The sequence below is a fragment of the Myotis lucifugus genome, unplaced genomic scaffold (assembly GCF_000147115.1).
Source record: "Myotis lucifugus unplaced genomic scaffold, Myoluc2.0 scaffold_341, whole genome shotgun sequence".
NCBI classification, from domain to species: domain Eukaryota; kingdom Metazoa; phylum Chordata; class Mammalia; order Chiroptera; family Vespertilionidae; genus Myotis; species Myotis lucifugus.
The window spans coordinates 392057-413588 of record NW_005871389.1 but is presented as its reverse complement, the minus strand read 5'-3'; the positions used below and the strand labels follow the sequence as shown (position 1 = coordinate 413588).

Here is a 21532-nt window from a genome sequence, read left to right as displayed (position 1 = left end):
TCAGCGCCTAAACTGGAAACACGCACAAGACTTTCTGCACCTGTTGCACAGACTGACCCAGTACCCTTTGAAGCTGTGGCCCTGCTCCATGTTCAGCCATTTGGGGATCATGTAGGCCAGCCACACAGACAGCAGGATGGTTATCATGATCAGGGTAATGGTGATCTCAGGATGGAGGATGGGCAGTGGGAAGGCCCCGTACACGTAGATGCTGAAGGTGGTCGTCAGGTGACAGTAGCTGCAAGGGGTGGGTGGGGAGAGACCATGGGACATTGCCTTTACCCAGAAAACATTAACACCAAGATGAGGGCCCTGGACCGCTACCAGGACAGCAGGTCCCATATATATCCACTCAACTCTATCCATCCTGAGCCTGCCTTCTTCTTGTGTATTTTGGCAGCGGTCATGCCCCCCCCCCCCAGGACCCCTGGAGTCCCCTGCTCTATACCCAGGTTCCATTACAGTGTGGAAGTGGAGAGGGGGCAGGACAACAGCCACAGACATCCATGAGGCTGGCGGCCAGCAGGATGGGCAGGAAGGGCGCCCCAGGAGGGGGGCCAGGGGTTGGGAGAACTCGCTGAGGCCTCTACTGGAGGCAGGTGAAGGAGGAGGAGGTGACACATCTCACAGGTAGCCCCCTCTCTCCTCTGGATGTCCCCACCCCTATGCCTTTTGCCCAATGCCACCTCAGAGCTAGTCCCTCTGGTCCAGGATGTGGGGCCTCTAGGGAAGTCAGGGTCTCCACATGCTTTGGGAGGTGGAGTTTGTACCTGTCTTAAAGGGATAGATGATGGAGGGAGAGAATGGGCCCCCATGATTCCCTTCTCAGTGGGAGACACTGATGACCCAGATAAGCACACCAGATATGACTTAGGAGGTTCTCAGTCCTCATGGGTGGTAAGTATTCAACAGCCAGCTCTGGGGTGGGAGAGTTCTGGTTGATACTGTGCACTGATTCCCCTGGTGTAAATACTCCCACCATGGCCAATTTCAAGTCAACTGGCTTGCAGAATCCCTGAACATTTCTGAGTTGGCTCCTTCACATCACCAGATATGGCATGAGAGGGTAACTGTGGCCCCCATTGGGAGAATGGGTCTCCCATACGTGTGATGTGCCCAGCCGTTCCCAGAGGCCCTGGGCACAGGGCGGTTTCCCCCACCCCGCCCTACTCACCTATAGTACGGATCCACGATATAAATGATAAAGACATAGATTCCATTCCTTTGGTCGAAAATGATCTTGTTTTCTGTTGGGCCTCCCAAGATCTGATATGGGACGTTAGGCCATTGCAAGGGATTGTTATTGTTGGGGTCGTGGCAGCTCACATAGTTCTGGGGAGGAGAACAGGGGTGTGGGAGCTGGGGAAAGCCATGCTAGCACCACAGTCAGCCCCACTTGCTCACCAGCCACCCAGGGTTCAGGCCAGGGCCGCGTGCTCCTGGTCCCTGTGGAGGTGGCTGTGGACGCTGCTCAGCTTCACCCCTCCCTCTGCTTTCCCGGCGTTTGTGCAACATTGTGAACGTACAAGACAAAGGAGTGTGTGCTCTAAAACCTCATTGTGTTCTGTGAATTTCACATCGTTAAAAAAAAAACACCACACAAGTAAAACCAATGTCACCAACAAAACAGATGACCAAATTCGCATGACAGAAGGGGGTGTAAAAAAGGATCCACGCCCTGGCTGGGTGACTAAGTTGGTTGGAGCATCGTCCCATGCACCAAACGGTTGCGGGTTCGATTCCCAATCAGGCCAGCATACCTACGTTGTGGGTATGTAGGGGAGGCAACCAATGGATGTTTCTCACATCAATGTTTCTCTCTCTCTCCCTCTCTCTCTAAAAAAATCATTGAAACAAAACCCCATGTCCTCCAGTGCGGATTTTAAAAAGGAGCCAAGAATCTGCAGGCAGGACTGGGCCCAGGTGTGGGAGCCAGCATCACCTATTGGGAGCGTTGCTGCATTGCGCTGTGTCTGTGCCTTCGGAGTTGAGGGACTCAGTCGATGGAAATGATTAATGTGCATCCCAAAAGGACTAATGCGATTTCTTCCCTTTACTGACATTGTGTCCTTATGTGTCAGTTGTGTACAAACCAATGTGCATGATAGAAATGCTCGCTGAGCAGAACAGATGGCAAATTTAATCAGCCCCTTAGAAATGGGCATTTGGATGGTTCTAGAACATGATCAGCAATGCCCACAGCTCTGAATGTTTGGCCAAAGCCTTTGGGAGAGATTCCCAAAGGAGTCACAGGTCTTACATTCCCATTGTGCTCCCCGCCCCCCACACCCGCTGTGGACTGAATATTGGTATTCCCCCCCCCCAAAAAAAAATTCACATGTTAAAACCTAACCCCCTGCCGAAGCCGGTTTGGCTCAGTGGATAGAGCGTCGGCCTGCGGACTGAAGGGTCCCAGGTTCGATTCCGGTCGGGGGCATGTACCTGGGTTGCGGGCACATCCCCAGTAGGGGGTGTGCAGGAGGCAGCTGATCGATGTTTCTCTCGATGTTTCTAACTCTCTATCTCTCTCTCTTCCTCTCTGTAAAAAATCAATAAAATATATTTAAAAAACAAACAAAACAAAAACAACCCCCTAACCCCTTAAGGGGATGGTACGAGGAGATGGGGGGCTTGGAGAGGTGATTAGATCCTAAAAGCTGTGCCCCTATGAAAGGACCTCTGAGAGCTCCCTCGCCCCTCGGCCACGTGGAGACACAGGGAGAAGACAGTCACTTAAGGAACCAGGGAGGTGGCCTCTCCCCAGACACCAGGTCTGCAGCACCTTGACCTTGACCTCCAGCCCCCAGGGGGGGAGAGAATAAAATGTTGCTGTCCACAGCCCGCGGCTGTGGTATTCTGTGACAGCAGCTAGACGGACCCAAACGATCGGAAGAGTGACTGCTACCTCTCGGTCCCAGGTGAAGAAGCCCTGGAAGTCCTTCATGATGGTGGACCAGTTCTGGGGCTGGGAATTGCAGCGCGCGGTCCTCGCCGTCAGGGAGTACGTGTATGTGAACAGCCCGTTCACCTCCAGCAAGACGTACTCGGCCTTCACAACCTCCTGGAACTTCTCTCCCTGCCACCTAGGACACACGCACAGAGCGGCGGGGCTGGGGTTGTGCAGGGAGCAGGCAGCCGTGGGTTAGGAGACCGTTCTGGGGCGGGGATCCCGCCCCCGGCGGACACTCGTGGATGGTCAACAGGTGGACGCAGCAGAGGCAGGCGGGACAGAGTGGGGGGGGGCACGGGAGGGGGCCAAGCATTGAGATTTTCCATGGGGTGGGCACAGAGGCGTCTCCGGGGAGGAGACACGTGAGCAGAGCCTGGGAGACACTGGTGTGATGTCCTACCACCGAATGACGTCGTTTGTTAAAGATTCCGATTAATTAATAAGCAAGTAAACCATGAACGACGCCCTTCGCACCAGTCCGCTGGTGTTTTCTGGACGAGCATCTGCCAGCGTGCAGCGGGGCTCCCTCCAGGGCGGTAAGGAGGGCTGCTCTAAGGCGCCGTTGCTCGGACGCACGTTCTGCGGAGCTGACCTCCTCGGACAGGACCCTTTCCTGCCCTCACCCCGCTCACACATCCCCGCATGGCGGCTCTGAGCCAGGGCTGGCCCCTAGGCCACGCCTCGGTCCTGTGTGTCTGCCTGGGATTTTACCCGGGCGCCGAGTGGGACAGGTGGAGCTAAGACGTGAGGGGCTGACCTAATGCTTGCGGCGTGAGCTGTTCCGTCTGGCCACAGCCACGCAGTCAGGTGATAGGCCAGGCCGATGAGCTTCTTTCAATTAGTTCCCACTAAGTCACACGGAAAGCCAGGTGCTCTGGCTACGTGCCCAGTGCCCAGTGGCCACGTGGAGCTCCTGGCTGCCCATCGGGTGGCCCAGAATTATGGGGCGTTTCCACCACCACAGAGTCCTGGGCCACCACGGGGTTGGGGGCCCTGGTCCCAGCCCCCGAGGGCCTGTGCTGAAGTGACCTTACTGGACCGTCCATCACCCGAAAAAATGCAGGAATGACACCAAAGTATGTCCCCCAAATTCGGATGTTGGAGCCCCAGCCCCCAGGGTGACTGTCTGGAGGGGCCCTGACCCCGGAGGAGAGGAGACTCCAGGGCTCACTGGCTCCCGCCACCCGAGGAGGCAGGAGGCGGCCGTGGGGCGCAGGAGCCTCGGGGAACCAGCCCTGCTGACTCCTTGCTCTTGGACTTGGGGCCCCAGGACTGAGAGACAGTCACGTCTGACGTCTAAGGCCTCCCCCAACCCTCGCCCCCGTCCCTGGAATGTTGTCATGGCCACGGGAGCTAAGACGGTGGGTGGGTGGGCACGTAGGGGCTGTCTGAGCTGAGAGCTGGGGGCGGGGGGGGGCAAGAACAGGGTAGGGAGAGGGTACAGCTGGGCAGAGGGCCAGTGGGGCTGGAGAGGCTGGGGGTGGAGGGGGCTGAGGGGAAGACTGAGCTTTATCCAAGAGCGATGGGGGCACCTGAAGGGCCAGGCGGAGCGGGGAGCAGGGAGCATGGCCGACCGCCTCCCCGCCAGCCTCACAGGGAGCTTACAGTTCCACCACGGGCTTCCAGGGAGTGTCATAGGGGACGAGGAGGGGACAGCCCAGCTTCTCGTAAGGGTAGTGCACCACCAGGTCCTGGTCGGCCTTCTGGCCCTGGAGGTTGGGGTCGTAGGCTTCCCTGAGCAGAGAGGGGGCCGGGGTGAGGTCCCTCCAGGCGGCCCGGTGCCCACCCCACCCCCTCTTCCAGGCTCAGCTGCTTCCAGGGGAAGGGAGCTGAGGAGGGGGCAGCAGCCAGCCCCCCTGCGATGGTAACTTTTTGGGGCCCCTTTGGTGGGGCCCCAGAACCTGGATGTGTGGTCAGACATTATTCTGATGTTTCCATGAGAGTGTTTTTTGGGGATGAAATTAGCATTTAAATCAATTGGACTCAGTAGAGTGCCCTCCCCAAGGCAGGTGCATTCAAAGGCCTTAATAGAAAAAATGTGTGCCTTCTCTCTCCCTCCCTCCTTCCCTCCCTCCCTCTCTGTCTTTCTGTCTCTCTCACTGTTTCTCTGTCCCTCTGTCTGTCTGTCTCACACACACATCCTGTCACTTCTCTTTCCATGAAGACCCCTGACTCACACATTCCTTTGTGCCTCATGAGGCCTGACTGCAGCCACACTGGTCAGTAAGCCCAACCGCGCCAGTATGGGCCTTGGCCGTGGCCCTGGACAGCTGACTGACTTTTGGTTTGTATCCAAGGCCATGTCTTCTCACAGCGGGGGGGGGGGGGGGCTGCACCAGCAGGGAGGGGCTCCCCGAGCCTGGTGCTAAGACGGCTGAGCCCCTTCCATGCCCTCTTGGTGGCACGAGGGACCAGAGCACGGCTGAGAGGCGCCCCTGGGCTCCCACCCCCTCCTGCTCTGGCCACAGTGTCTGGCCAGCTCTCCTCGCTCAGCGGAGCCGGCCACAGGCTGGGAAGGGTCTGTAAGATGGGGGTGGTCACAGGAGGGAGGGGGTGAAGGAAAAGAGCTGGCTCACTTCTCGATGACGTAGCTGTAATTGTCCTGAAGGACCACGGGGTCGAGGTTGCCTTCGGAACAGGCTGAGATTTCGCTGAAAGCAACAAAAGGGGGTGAGGCGCTGCTGACCCCACACAGAACTGAAGCAGCATGAATTCTTCCCTTTGACATATATGCCCCATTGGTTTGATATTCGAGCCCTTTCTTACTCTCTGGTTCTCCGAGATGTTCCAGGCTTATCTCACCCAAGGATATTTTCCCATTGATTTTTATAGAGAGTGGAACAGAGGGAGAGGGACAGGGGAGACGGGGAGAAAGAAAGGGGGAGGGGGGTGAGAGAAACACTGATGTGAGAGAGACACATTTATTGGTTGCCTCCTGCATGGGCCTAGGATTGAACTGGTATGTGCTCTTGACTGGGAATCAAACCGGAGACCCTTTGGTATACAGGCCAATGCTCTAACCACGGATCCACACCGGCCAGGGCACTCCAGGCTTACCTTGCATCTTATCTGCCCAGCCTAGAATCAGCCCTTTCTCCAAGGAGCCCTACGGCCAAAATCATGGCACTGGGTGTTCTGACATTTGAAACCATCATTTCCTTGTTCTTCTATGTACTGTGCCACCTGGGCATTCATCCTTAGTTGATTTTTGCCTGATTTTGTCTTCTTAAGACTAGACTCATGCTATGTGTGTTCTCTTATGTCTTTAGAACGATCCATCCAGCTAATTCTGCCTCATTTGTTTTCATGGCCACATTAGGCCATTGTATCAAAACATCATACCTCATCTACCAGCCTCAGGTCCAAGCATGTCACACTCGCGGCCGGCATGATAGACGAGGCATGCGCCCACCAGCCGCGAGTTTGACGTGCTCGCTCTAGTCGATGGACATTTGAGTTGGCATGCTTCCAGCTTGGTGCTATTAGGCCCTGGCCCGGTAGCGCATGGGCTGAGATACACCAAGGTTGGGGTTCAATCCCATCAGGGCACATACAAAAATCAACCCATGAATGCACAAGTGAGTAGAACAACAAATCAATCATCTCTCTCTCTGTAAAAAAAGTAAATAGTTAAAAAAAAAGAAAAGAAAAGAATGCTGCAGCCCTGGCCGGTGTGGCCCAGTTGTTGGGAGCATTGCCCCTTATACTGAAGGGTTGTGGGTTTGGTCCCCAATCGATGTACCCCCTCCCCTCCCTTCCTCCTCCCCTCCCCCGCTTAGTAAAATCAATAAGCATATCCTCAGGTGAGGATGGAGAAGAAGAATGCTGCAGGGAACATTCTGGAACCTACACCAGTACAATGTGCATGAGTGGAAGGGCTGACTGAAGGATGTGCTTCCACAGGAGCGGGATGTGTGCGCGCCCACCAGCAGTTCCTGTGATTCCGGAAGCTGCCTGAGGGGCCCCAGCCGCCCCGGGCTCGCCACTGGCTAGGCTCTGCCAGCCCCTCCTGTGGGGGGATGTGGTCTCCAACACAGGTTTTCATTTTCCTTTCCCTATTAAGCGGGCTTGACCACCTTCTCAGCATCCTGTCACATGCTATCAGCCTCCATTTCTTTTCTTTTCTTTCCTTTCCTTTTCTTTTCTTTTCTTTTTTTCTTTCCTTTCCTTTCCTTTTCTTTTCTTTTTTAGACATGACTTTGCCCATTTTTGGTCTGTTCGTTTCCCTCTCTCTCTCTATTTTAATGTATTGATTTTTAGGTAGAGGAAGGGAGCAAGAGAAGAAGAAACATGGATTTGCTGCCCCACTTATTTATGCGTTCATTGGTTGTATCTTGTATGTGTTCTGACCAGGATCGAACCCACGACCTTGGCATATCGGGACAACGCTCTAACCAGCTGAACTATCCTGCCAGGGCTTTCTCTCTCCCTTTTTAAATTGATTTGTAGGAATTCTTTATAAATTCTGGTTACCAGTCCTTTGTTGGTTACGTATGTGGCAAATACCTTCCCACTCTCTAAGGCAAAAGTTTTTAAATATTGTATTAAGAACCTTTCCTACACACATGTTCTAAATGAGTAACTTATTGCTTCAGTGAAGTGTTTCCATGGGCGGCGGGGGGAGGGGGGGGTCATCACCTGAGTGTGTGACTGCCTTGTGCAGGGAGCACTAAGGTCCACTCCTGATGGGCCCTGGAGCCGACTGCAAAGTTGCAGGATCGGGACCTCTGTGATGGCTCATGGGGCAGCCGGGCGTCAGTGCCCTGGGAGTATTTACACCAGGGGGGTTGGCAGTGCTGCAGATTAGGGCTCCCTCTCTACCCAGACCCTGCCTGAAGGGCAAAAGGCTGGTAACTCGGCCAATCTTCAGACTTTGGTGTTGTTTTTTTGAAGCATATTTGTATTGATTTCAGAGAGGAAGAGAGAGGGAGAGGGATAGAAACATCAATGATGAGAGAGAACCATTGATCGACTGCCTCCTGCACACTCCCCACTGGGGATGGAGCCTGCAACCTGGGCATGGCCCTGACCTGGAATCTACCACGACCCCCTGGGTCCTAGGCTGATGCCCAATCACTGAGCCACACCGGCCAGGCCAGATTTGGTCTTTTTCTTGGATTCCCATGGCCTCATTCCCTGGGGGAGTGGTGGACACTGGAGGCAAAGTTCCCAAATTATTCATCAAGCAATTAAAACAAAATACCTGGCATGATTCTGCTTAAAATGAGGAAATAAGGAATTAAAAGGAAGGACTAGGACAGTGATGGCGAACCTATGACACGCGTGTCAGAGGTGACACGCGAACTCATTTTTTGGGTTGATTTTTCTTTGTTAAATGGCATTTAAATATATAAAATAAATATCAAAAATATACGTCTTTGTTTTACTATGGTTGCAAATATCAAAAAATGTCTCTATGTGACACGGCACCAGAGTTGAGTTAGGGTTTTTCAAAATGCTGACACGCCGAGCCCAAAAGGTTCGCCGTCACTGGCCCAGGAAGAGAAAATGACTAGGGAGGAGGGAAAAATGTGAATGTCGCCGAGTCAGGGAAGGAGGAGGCCCGCTGTGCAAGCAACTCAGACCCGACCTAATAGTATAGACTAGCGCCTGTTTATGGTGGAAACGGCGAGCAGAGACACAAGTACACAGGATGCAGCACTTCAGCAACTGTGGAGCCACGGTGACCAATCCCACCCCATCCCTACACCCCACTCCCCACCACCCCAATATCAGTAACACACTTACTTCTGAACAACGATCTTTTTCTTCAAGTCACAGCCAATGGAAATGAGCGCCGTCTGGGGAGAGGGAGGGAGGGAGGGAGAGAGAGAACCGGATCAGTGAGGGCCACGAATAGCCCAGCCACACTGAAGGCCAGCTGGGGACACACTGGCGCGGGAACTCACTGTGCCTATGACCGGCCCCATGGAGCTCAGGCCCGAAGAGCCTGCCGAGCACAGGGGCACAGCTGAGGTCCCCCCACTGCTGACCTGCCTCTTAGGAGTTTCGAAGAGACCAGAACCCAATATATAAACTCAGCACAATGTTTGGGATACAGAGTGCAAAGGAAGTAGGGAAGGAAGGAAAGAAGGAAGGGAGGGCGGAGGAAGGGAGGGAGGGAAGGGGGAGGGAGGGAGGGATTACAATGAAAAACAGAAAAGAGAAAGACCAATATGGAGTTAGCCTGACAGCCTTAGGGATGTGCTTCTCAAACTGGGATGTGGCGGTACCCTCAGTGATCTACTAGGGAATCTAAATCCACAGGACAGGGAGACTATTATTTGAAAAGGGACCTTTATTTTAAGACAAACATGGGCTTAACCATAAAAAAGCATGCAAGATTTGTATCAATTTTTCAAAAATTGTGGTAAATAGACAATATAAACTTTAGCATCTTTTTAAATATATATTTCTATTGATTTCAGAGAGGAAGGGAGAGAGAGAGAGAGAAACATCAATGATGAGGGAGAATCATTGACCAGCTGCCTCCTGCACGTCCCCTACTGGGGATTGAGTCTGCAACCAAGGCATGTGTCCTTGACTGGAATCGAACCTGGGACCCTTAAGTCTGCAGGCCGACGCTCTGTCCACTGAGCCAAGGAGGGTGTCCTGTTTCAGGTCCATCTTCTTAGTGCCTCACCCACTGTAGTAACTATATTTTCTTCTTTTTGTCATCTTGATGCTCTGGCTCCTGGGGCCTTGCTGACAGGACCGCCCCTCCCAGGCCCGGCTAATGCATAAAGATGGCAAGTATTCACCCGAGAACACAGTCCTCCACTGCAAACCGACCCATCCAGAGCCACAGTTTTTTCTCTTAGGAGCTGTTACCTGAGTCGCCAGGGGGCTGACGGTACATGACCAACAAGGACCAGGATTCACACACCTGCTCCCAGGGTGGTCAGTCACGAGTGGCAGCCCTGGGGGAAAACTGAGGAGGGCGGTGACCCCGGGGAGAGGATCACCTGCCTTTCCACATCCTGAATGTGGGCGTGGCCAGCCCCTCAGGGAGAAGTCAATCGAGGCCTGCTGCCATTCGTAACACTGATGACAAAGGATATGGGGTAGCAAAGGTTTGGGACATACCAGTGGCTTGAGGTCCACGCACGAAATTTCCTTGTTGGCTATATCCACAGTGATGGTGGAGAATGTGGCTCTCTCTATGCTGTAAGGCAAAAGGAGTGTTGGTTATTGTACACTGGTGTTGCAGTAGAAAGAATTGCCGACCCGTCCATCTATTTGCTTATCTATCTATCTATCTATCTATCTATCTATCTATCATCCATCTGTCCGTCCATTCTGACACACCAGAAAATTGACTGAGGACCTCTGCTCACATATGGTGACCCCACCTTCCCTTGAGTTTCTACCTCTTCTTGAATCAGTTTTGTTCACTTATATATAACTAGTGGCCCAGGGCATGGACACGTACACATTGAGAGGAAATTAATTAGAAGAAATATTTTAATATCACTATTCACCATTTCTCTATAATAGAAGTGTCAACCAAATTCATGATTGACAATGACAGATCGAAACACACATGTGTGATTGGTGCCAGCGAGAGCTTCATATGTATTGCACGTGCACAAGTCAACATTTATTTTTAAGCTAGAGGCCCAGTGCATGGATTCGTGCACCGGGAGGTCCCTCAGCTTGGCCTGCGGGGATCAGGCTGAAGCTGGCATCCCACGAGGGATGTAGAAGTGCACGAAGTGGCAAGGGGCCAGGGAGGTGCCACTCCCGCTCATCCCTGACCTGTTCATCTCGGTCAGCTGAGCAGAGCTCCTGCTGCTGGAGTACACTGACCACCAGCGGGCAGCTCCTGTGTTGAGATTGCCCCTGGTGGTCAGTGCATGTCATAGTGACTGGTCAACCTGTCGACCGGTCACTGAGACTTTGATATATATAGATAACTTGTTGAAAAGAACATCTGGCTCAGCTGGGTTTTTTCTCAGTAGTTAGATGGTCGGCCTATGGGCTGAAGGGTTGCTGGCTCGATTCTGGTCAAGGGCATATACCTCAGTTGCAGGCTTGATCCCTGGCCCCGGTCAGGGCATGTGTGAGAGGCAAGCAATCAATGTGTCTCACATCAATGTTTCTCTCTGACTCTCCCCTCCCTTCCACTCTTACTAAAAAAAAATAAAAAATTAATGGAAAAAATATTCTCAGGTGAGGTTTAACAGAAAAAAAGAACATCTGACATTCAGTTTTATTGTCACCTAGCTTCATATAATGTTTTCTCACTTTAAAAGTAGCTTCTGGCCCTAACTGGTTTGGCTCAGTGGATAGAGCGTCGGCCTGTGGACTGAATGGTCCCAGGTTCGATTCCGGCCAAGGGCATGTACCTTGGTTGCAGGCACATCCCCAGTAGGGGGTGTGCAGGAGGCAGCTGATCGATGTTTCTCTCTCATCAATGATTCTAACTCTCTATCCCTCTCCCTTCCTCTCTGAAAAAAATCAATAAAATATATTTTTAAAAAGTAGCTTCTGTATTCATACTTTTATCTTCATTTTCTATTCCTATTGCTCATCTTAATTCTGTCTTTTCTCCATCAGGATTATAGGGTATTATTTATTACACCAGTCCTCTGAAGAGCCAGCTTTATCTTTCATTTTGACTTTATGCTTTTTATTTAATTCATTTCAGATCGTATAATTATTAATTTCCTTCTTATAATTTCCTTTTTTTTGCTCCCCTGGTTCCTTAAGTTAAATATTTAGTTCGTTTATCTTTAGTCATACCTTTTCCTAATGACAAAAGTGCTTGACGTATAAACTTTCCTCTGAGTATATTTTAGCTGTATTTCATGAGTTCTTTGATTCAGGGATTATTTGTAAGGGTGCTTCTTAATTCCAAGTAAAGGAGATTTTTGGTATTGTTGTTGCTTTTTGTTGTTGTTGCTGTTGTTGTGTTCTAGTTCTGTTGGATTAAGGTCTGAGGGTGTGAGCTGAACATATTACTGGGAGAACTGATTTTTTATGGCTAAATACTTAAATTATAAGGTGGCTTTTCAATGAATTTTCCACAAGCACAAGAGAAACATAATCTTATATTAGAGCACACAAAGTTCTATTTTTTACTTTATGCTTATATTTTTTCAGTTCTTTTGAGGTGTAATTAACAAATATAATGGGAGATATTTAAAGTGTAGAATGTAGAATGTGATGATAGACTGACACATGTACACACTGTAAAAGTTAACACATCCATTACCTTGCATATTATTATGATTTCGCAAAAACATCTAATTATACTCTCTTGGCAAATTTCAATTATGTAATGTAGTGTTACAGAGGTCTATAGATAGAACTAAAACATACTTGATGTTGAAGTGTTTTACTCTAGTGACACCCTACCTGTGGACTCATCCATGTTTGTCCTGTAGTGTTTGGCCTGTCTCACTGAGCAGGTCAAGGTCCATCCACATGGTAGCAGGTGTCAGAATGTCCTTCCTCTTCGAGGCTGAATAAGCTTCTTTTATGTAAAAGAACCACATTCTGTGTATCTACTCAGCTGTTAATGGATATTTAGGTTGCTCCCACCTTTTGGCCTTTGTGAATAATGCTGTTGTGAATGTGGGGGTGCAGGTATCTGTTTGGAACCCTGCTTTCGACTCGTTTGGGTATGTACCAAAAAGTGGGGTTGCTGGATCATGTGGTAATTCTATGTTTAATTTTTGTGGAACTGCCATTTGTAAAGTGTTTTCATCATTCTTTAAAAAATATTTTATTTTTTAAAAATATATTTGAATTGATTTCAGAGAGGGAGGGAAGAGAGAGATAGAAACATCAATGATGGGAGAATCATTGATCTGCTGCTTCCTGCATGCCTCACACTGGGGATAGAGCCCGCAACCCGGGCATTTGGCCTGATGGGGAATCGAACCGTGACCCTCTGGTTCATAGGTCGATGCTCAACCACTGAGCCACATATGGCTGGGCCCCTCATTCTTTTTTTAAAAATTGAATGTATTGGGGTAGCATTGGTTAATACAATTATATAGGTTTCAGGTAGATAATTCTATAATACATCCTCTATATATTGTATTGTCTGTTCACCACCCCCAGTCCAGTCTTCTTCCATCATCATTTATCCCCCCTATTTTAAAAATATATATTTTTATTTATTTCAGAGAGGAAGGGAGAGGGAGAAAGAGATAGAAACATCAATGACAGAGAATCATTGATTAGCTGCCTCCTGCATGCCCCTCACTGGGGATTGAGCCCACAACCCAGGCATGTGCCCTGACGGGGATCGAACCTGACCTCCTGGTTCTTAGGTCGACGCTCAATCGCTGCACCACACCGGCTGGGCCATCCTCCCTATTTAACCATTCTTGCCTTACCATCCTCCATGAAAGGGGCGTCTCAAACTTGGTTTTGCTGTCCTGGCTCCTGCTAAGAGAACCCCATAGACACCCTGGGGCCGCCGCCACAGTCTGAGCAATGACATACCTGGAGGTGAAGTTGGTGTCAGCCCTGCCCCAGTGGTGCTGCTGCTTCAGGGAAATGTTCTGTGGGAAGAGAGAGAAAACCCAGGGCCACAGTGGGACAGCCTGGGTCAGTCCCGAGATCGGGGTTTGGGAAGAAAGGGGCGGGGGCGCTGGGAGGAGGAGCCCCTGACCGTCCAGGCCTCTCCGGGTTCTAATTCTACTCCCATGAAAGGCTTCTGGAAGCTCATGGAAATGGCCACCCCAAGCTCTTTCATTCCCTGTTGCCTTTGCCCTGGACACAGTGTGAGGTGTAACTTTGTTCCCCTTCTCATTTCTCCGGGAAGCGACAAGAACTGGTTCAAAGAGTCCAGTTGGGGATCCTAGGCATGAGGCCTGGCTCAGACCTACAGACCCCCCCCCCCCCCCGACCAATATATCCAAGTCCTTCCCATCCCCGTGGCTCCTGCCTTCTACCACCTCAGGTACCAGCTAGTAGGGACCTCCTGCCTTCCTGGGGCTGGGTTAGCTTCCCGGCCATGTCCTCTGTGCCTCTCCCCGGTGTCACCTTAATGGTGTCACTTGCTTAGCTGAGTGCTGCCTGCCTGAGTTGGGGATGAGCTGGGAATGTCTCCTCCAAGTGCTGCAGCACCTAAGGCAGGTGCGCGCGAGGACGGAGAGGAGGAAGGAGGGTCGGGCCCAGAAATGACCACGGGCGCTGGACTCAGCCGGGTGGTCAAAGCTGTGCCCTTCACCCCATTGATCCTGGTGTGGGGCGTGGGCGTGGCTCACCAGCCTGTGCCTGGTGTTCCCATCATAGGTGTAGCCATCTTCGTAGTTGTAGACATGAAGTCCCAAAGAGTGGGGATTGCTCACCATGGCCTGGGGTGGGGACAGAAGAGGCATCAGGGGTGACACCAGCAAGTGCAGCTGCCAGTCCTCTTCCCAAATGTTCCCCCCACCTCATCCACAACCCCTAGCTGTGCCCTCTAAGCCTCGAGCTGCTGAGCAGCTGCTGCAGGGCCCAGGCCCGGCCCTCGCGCAAGGAGCAGCCGGGGGCCTGATCTGCAGAGGGAGGCCCAGATGAGAGGCCTCTGGCTGAGAGCCAGGCCAGCCTGGCGTTCCCTCACTGGCCCTGGTCCTGGCAGGCTGGACTCCCCATATTCTTACACTAAGCTACCCCCCAATTTCCAGGCTTGGACACTTGTGCACCAGGCCCAGGACACCCGTGATTCTCAGGCACTCCTGCTGCATGAGGGAAGGCTGTGAGTCAAGGCTCTGCTAAGAAGAGAAGGAACTTGTAGAAAGCACACGGGCAGCTGAAGGGTAGAGAATGGGGCGCGGAGATCTGGTGAAAGGAGCCCTGGCCCACGGCTCCATCTGCCCAGACTAGTAGAGGCTAGTTGAGGAGAAAAAGACAGATTCTATGGGTTTCGTGCGTGAGTTCTCTCCATGGGAGTCTGGGAACAATGGGTCCAGGGCGTGAGGTCAAGGACGCTGGTAACATCATGTGTCAGAAACACTTGTCCAGCCGGGCTGGTGTGGCTCAGGGCACTGAGCATCGTCCCATGCACCGAGTGGTCGCCGGCTCCATTCTGGTCAGGGTACATGCCCTAGATTGTGGGCTCAGTCCCCAGTGTGTGTGTGTGGGGGTGTGTGTGCAGGAGGCAACCGATCAATGTTTCTCTCTCTCTCCCTTCCCCCCTCTCTCTAAAATCAATAAAAACATATCTAAGGGGAAAAAAGAAACACTTGTCCAACAGATAAGATGTCCTTACGAATGGGACAGGGGTTGTGCCTGGCCGGGGTATCATCTCGGCGGCCAACTCCAATTTGCTGTTCATATCAATGGTATACATTTTATTGTCAAATGATCCTTGCAGTACTTCTACCTAGTTAGAAATGTAAAAAAATTAATAATTAATTAATTAATTAAATCAAGTCTTGTTCTCCCCAAAGAAAAGGGCAAGTAGGTGAGAGGTCAGCAGTCACCCCGAGGGATGGGACCTTCTCTAGTCTTGTGGGTGCAGCAGCCTGGGCCGCAAATTGAACCCTCAGCCTTCTGGTGTATAGGACAACGCTCCAACCAACTGAGCCACACTGCCTGGGCGAATTCAGTGGATTTTAGAGCATTGAAAGATGGAATGAGGTTGCTGAACAAGACAGGCTCACAGATGGCATTTCCTTGGGAATGTAAATGGGTGCAGCCACAATAAAAAATAGTATAGAGCCCTAGCTGGTTTAGCTTAGTGGATAGAGCATCAGCCTGCAGACTGAAGGGTCTCAGGTTCGATTCTAGTCAAGGGCACCTGCCCGGCTTACGGGCTAGATCCCCAGTAGGGGTGCATGCAGGAGGCAGCCAATCAATGATCTTCTCTCATCACTGATGTTTCTCTCTCTTCCCTTTCCCTTCCTCTCTGAAATCAATAAAAATATATTTTAAAAAATAGTATGAAAAGTCCTCAAAAAATTAAACATCGAGCTATCATCTGACCTGGAAATTCCACTTCTAGATATTTAGCTGAAGGAAATGAAATCCCTATATTGAATGGATATATGCACCCCCATCTTCATTACAGCATATTCCCAATAGCCAAGGCATGAAAGCAATGTGTGTCCATCAGTGAGTAAACACATAGAGAAGATGCAGTGTGTATCTATATCTATATCCACAATGAAATGTTATCCAGCCTTAAAAAGGAAATCCTGCCATTTGTGACAAGGTGGAAAGACCTTGTGGGTATTATGCGAGTGAAATAAGTCAGCGAGCCAGAACCGGTTTGGCTCAGTGGATAGAGCGTCGGCCTGCGGACTGAAGGGTCCCGGGTTCGATTCCGGTCAAGGGCATGTACCTTGGTTGCGGGCACATCCCCAGTGGGGGGCATGCAGGAGGCAGCTGATCGATGTTTCTCTCTCATCGATGTTTCTGGCTCTCTGTCCCTCTCCCTTCCTCTCTGTAAAAAATCAATAAAATATATTTTTTTAAAAAAACTTAAAAAAAAAATAAGTCAGCGAAAGACAAATGCTATATGACCTTACTTAGTGTGGAATCTAAAAATGCCAAACTCATAGAACCAGAGATCAGATTGGCGGCTGCCAGAGGCAGGGGCTGGAGGGTGGGCAAAATGGGTGATGGGGTACAACCTTCCAATTATAAGATACTAGGGATGTAATATACAGCATGGAGACTATAGCTAACAATAGTTATTGCATATTTGAAAGTTGCTAAGAATAGATCTTAAAAATTCTTATCACAAGAAAAGAAATTTGGCCTGGCTGACATGGCTCAGTGGTTGAGCATCTACCTATGAATCAAGAGGTCATGGTTCGATTCCTGGTCAGGACACACGCATCTCCCTCCCTGGGGGCTCCAGGTAAGTTTCTGTGGAGCCAAGACTGTTCATTTAACTGCTTGTGGTCCTGGTAACCAAATCTCTTACTTTCCTCTCTTCTGAGCAATTTGAGTGTTTGTTGACTTCCTTGTTACAAAGAGCATCTACTAAAAGTGAAATACGTTTCTATTTGAAAGAATGGACAGGAAACTACCTACAGGATGTGGGTGCCAGCCTTTGGGGCAGTGGTGGCTGATTGTCAAATCCAGTTGTTCATGTGAAGTTCAAATCTAACTGGGCACCTCATATTTTATCAGGCAGCCAACCCTACTTGGAGCTCTACATGTGGTTGCCAGCCACAGATGCCCAACTCTGGGTCTCTGGGATTTGTGTTTGTTTTTAAAGTGTCTTGAATATGGAGCTAAACAGTTATGATCACATACTTTGCAGAGGTCAATATGGAGTTGAGGGTCCATGAGGACGGCCTGGATATTCACGGAGCACTTCTGGAAATCAAAAGCTGGAAACTCCGAGTCAGGAAGTGGGGTCAGGATTTCAAGGATCCCCAGGTCACTGAACATCAGGGCTGCCTGTGGGGACCAGATGTTTTGGTGTGGAAGCTGGAAAAAAAAAGTGATTCTGAAATCAGTTCATTCTAATTCTTTTTTTGGGATTTAAATTTTGTCTTACGATTTGGGTTTAAAGAAGGTAGACCAAACAAACAAACAGCAAGTTATAGGTACACTTTCTTTTTTTTTTTTTTTAGGTACGCTTTCTTTAGACACCTACTCAAGTTTTACTCATCCCTTGTGTTTAAATCAATAATGAAAACTGTTTCCTATCAGAGAGGCTACCCATGGAATTTCTTAATAGGTCATGGACCTGCTTGGAGAGTTGGAAAAGCCACGGGATCTCTCCCCAGAAAACGCTGGTCATCAGAATGTCAGGGTTAAGGCTTCACAGAGACAGTTCTGGTGCTAATGCCCCACACCAGTGATCCTGTCCTACTTCCACTGTCAGGAGCTTTCAGGACATATGTGGCTGTAGATGTAGCAGGAAAAACACTGAAGTAGCAGTTGGCACAGCTGGGGGACTTTTCTGGTTCAGTTGCGAGGAAGTTACGTGACCTTAGGAGAGAGAGGGACTTGAACTTCAGATTCTCCCTGTAAAAGTTGAATGATATTGACACCTTCGCAGGGTTGTTGTGAGGATGAAATAAAATTAGATAAGCATAATGTACAAGATACTGTGAGATATTCCAGCATCAACACTTCATACCTCTGTAACCTTGGATAAATGACTTTCCTTCTCTGTGCCTCAGTTTGACCATCTGTCCAATGGGAACAATTTAAGAGTCTACCTCTTAAGATGATGGTCAAGGTTAAATGAGGTTAATAGTCAGAAGATGGTTAGACCAGCACCTGCCATATTCTAAGTACTCAGTAAGTTTTAGCAGTCATTGCTATTATTTTAATAACTATAAAAATTACTATTACTACTAAAATTATTAAGTTAATGTTACTAATTTAGTATTAATTAAAATTATTGTTATTACTTTTGCTATTAAAATATTGTTACTATTTTAATAACCAGAGCAATTTCTAGCCTCCAGTAAGAGTACTGGAGCCCTAGCCGGTTTGGCTGAGAGGGCAGAGAGTTGGCTTTCGGACCAAAGGGTCCCGGGTTTGATTCCGGTCAAGGGCACATACCTTGGTTGCAGGCTCCTCCCGGCCCTGGTCTGGCTCATGCAGTAGGCAACCAATTGGTGTCTCTCACACCGATGTTTCTCTCTGTCTTTCCCTCTCTCTTCCACTCTCTCTAAAATCAATGGAAAAATAACTTCGGGCGAAGATTAACAAAACAACAAAAACGAGTATTGGAAGTTTGAGAACAAAGCCGGGAGTAACCTTAACTTTGATTTTACCTACTTTGACTATTACACTTGTCAGGATTCCCAGGCTGCCATAATACAAACTATCCTCCCGAGTTAAGACTGCCAGTCCATTCTCATCTAGAAAACAAACAAATCAGACAGAACATTGAAATGAGGCTCCTTTCGCCCTAGTCAGTTTGGCTCAGTGGATAGAGTGTTTGCCTTCAGACTAAAGGGTCCCAGGTTCAATTCCAGTCAAGGGCACATGCCTGGGTTGCGGGCTCGATCCCCAGTGGGGGGTGTGCAGGAGGCAGCCGATCAATGATTCTCTCTCATCATTGATGTTTCTGTCTCTCTCTCCTTCTCCCTTTCTCTCTGAAATCAATAAAGAAATATATTTTTAAAAAATCAATGGAAAATACATCCTTGGGTGAGGATTAACAACAATAAAACAACCGAGGGAGTTTTCAGAAGAAGCAAGTCTTTAGCTGAGCCTTGAAAAAAGCTTCTGATGTAGAAAAGTGAGGTGTGTTTGCAGGGGAAGGACCAGCGGGTTTCTCGACCTCAGCTCCATTGTTGTCTGTGGTGGGGGTGTACTGTGCATTGTGTGATGTTGGGTAGCAGCCCTGGCCTCCATCCAGAAGATACCAGGCACACCCCCCCGCCCCGAGTCATGACAACCATCCCCATGCACCGCCCGGTGTCCCCAGGGTGGGAACCATGGGTTAGGTGAACAAAAGGGATCCCTTAGGGCAGTGTGGGCAGTCAGATGAGATACAACACATACAGACCTGAATGTCATTTTTGCGAATTTGAATATTATTCTTTAGAACATCTTAAAGATTCTAGACATGGGAAATGATGTGTACTTAATATTTTTTTATAGGAGTGGGAAGACAAGCCATTGACTGGGAGAAAATATTTGCAGAGCCTATTTTTGATAAGGGACTTGCATCGAGAATATATAAAAAACACTTGCAACTCAACCATAAAAAGGCAAACAGCCCAATTAAAACATGACCAAGGCCCTAAAGGGACAGTTCAGCTAGAAAGCTACCCGCAGGTTGGGCACGCACTCGCAGCCACACAGTGGATGGTGATACCGGCATCCAAAACGGAGGAATACAAGGTAGCAGGTCCTTCTTGCACCTGGACAGGGAAGACGAGCTGACCTACGAGACAACAGGGCAGAATCATGAGATCTGGGCACGTGTTGGAAGGGGGAGTCCACTGGTGAAATGATAAAGATTCAACAAAAATATAATACTGAGATGCGATGCCGTAAAACACCCTCCGGAATGGACGTGGGTTTCAGGAAACTGCTTCCCCGCCTGGAAGCTGGACCCCCACAGAACGCTCATTCAGGTAACAGGTATTAGGAAAAAGAGCCCTTTCTTCCTGGAATGGGCTCTCAAATGGGCAGCCCGAGCCCCTTTCTTGCTGAGGAACACAGGGCTCAGGTAGCCTGGCTGGCGCTGGGTAGCTGACTGTGATTGTGGGCGCTCTTGCGACCACACCTGTGCCCAGAGGTTCCTGACAGCCCCTTTTCAGGGAGGGCTGCCTTTTGCTCCGCGGCTGTGCCAGCTGGCGGGCTGGGGCTCCAGGGCCTGGGCACTTCCAGGGTCCCTCACCAGGCCACCTACAGGTGCTGTGCCACTTCCAGATTCCTTTCTCGCCCAAGGGAAGCTCAAGTAAGTGGTCCTGACACATCTCCTAGAATCCCTAACCTCAGCCCCCAAACAACGCCTGCAGTTCCTGGACTGAAGGCGTGGACCTCTGCCCTCGGCATCTGCTGACTTTCAAAACCTGCTGCCTGTGTGTCCCTGAAGGTCCCACAAGGGAGGGGGTGGGGGGGAGCGAAATGTGGTTAGGAGGTATGTGGTAAAGGGGAACATGGGCCCCTTCCCATGAGACCTTGGGAGCCTGGCCAGCTCCTCAGTCAAGAAAACAGCCAGCAGTTTTGAGTTCACACAGCTAATGCTGAGAAACATCCCCCTTCCCCTGCCGGCCCCGGTTTCCTCTCTTTTCTGTTCTTTATAAAACCTTGTGTTGGGAAAGTCTGGGTGGCTGGAAACAATAGGTAGTAGCCCATCTGCAGGCCAGATGGGACTTGGCAGTTCAACTCCACCGGTGGCAGGTGGTGTGGCGTTCACTGGGCCACATGTAAGACCCAATAAACCCATCGCTCCCACAGCCTGCCCTCTGGGTAATTTCTTTGAGAATCCAAGAACCATACCTTGAGGTGTTCTGGGACCTCAGCACTTTGCATAACAGGCGGCAAAGTGAGCATGGGTTCCACTCAAGTCAGGGGAGAGAAAATAATGGCGTGTGCTTCCCCCACTTGGAGGGGGACCCTGAGTGGCAGCCCTGAGCCGGCCGCTCACCTGAATTTCGGGAAACTAGCAGGCTCTTCTCGAACCAGAAGATCAGAATGCCTTTCTGGCCGGGGACGATGAGGACATCAAGGGTGCCATTGTAGTCAAAGGGCAGCCCAAAACTGCGGTCCAGAGGGTGGTCCGAGTACCCAAACTTGGCCTGAGAAAGACATTCCAGGTCAGTGATTACAGAGTGGCAGCAGGTGTAGGTCCTCCTGCTTCATTATTCAAATTTCCTTCAAGCTGGCTTAGCTGTCCCAGCACCTCTCAGCAGAGGATGGTTCTGCCCCCGGAGGGCACCTGGCATGCCAGGGGATGTCTGTGGTTGTCACACTGGGGGTGCTCCTGGCATAGTGAATGGGAGCTCAACACCCCGTAGTGCACAGGACAGCTTCTCACAACAAAGAACTATTCACCGGAAGTGTCCACAGTGCAAGACTGAAGTGCCTACACTCCCTCAGTCCCTGCTCGCCCTTGCTCCTGAATTATTCAAATTCCTTTCCTCCTCCAACCCACCTGTGTGCACACCCCAGATTCTTTTCCTAACAGCCTCCTTCATCAAGCCACTC

At 50.2% G+C, this 21532-nt stretch overlaps 1 protein-coding gene across 1 annotated transcript in view; it reads right to left on the bottom strand.

The window, feature by feature from the left end:
• The window catches only part of CATSPERD (cation channel sperm associated auxiliary subunit delta), a 46885-nt gene continuing 25353 nt past the window's right edge, over positions 1–21532 (bottom strand). Inside the window, exons 9-22 of the mRNA XM_023764646.1 lie at positions 20973–21123; positions 19665–19760; positions 18644–18726; positions 17159–17335; positions 15162–15275; positions 14176–14265; positions 13409–13467; positions 10037–10115; positions 8699–8751; positions 5527–5601; positions 4556–4684; positions 2906–3083; positions 1175–1332; positions 1–238 (exon numbers count right to left, since the gene is read on the bottom strand). Of these exons, the coding sequence (XP_023620414.1) occupies positions 1–238; positions 1175–1332; positions 2906–3083; positions 4556–4684; positions 5527–5601; positions 8699–8751; positions 10037–10115; positions 13409–13467; positions 14176–14265; positions 15162–15275; positions 17159–17335; positions 18644–18726; positions 19665–19760; positions 20973–21123 (1680 nt within the window). The remainder of the gene's footprint in view (positions 239–1174; positions 1333–2905; positions 3084–4555; positions 4685–5526; positions 5602–8698; positions 8752–10036; positions 10116–13408; positions 13468–14175; positions 14266–15161; positions 15276–17158; positions 17336–18643; positions 18727–19664; positions 19761–20972; positions 21124–21532) is intronic.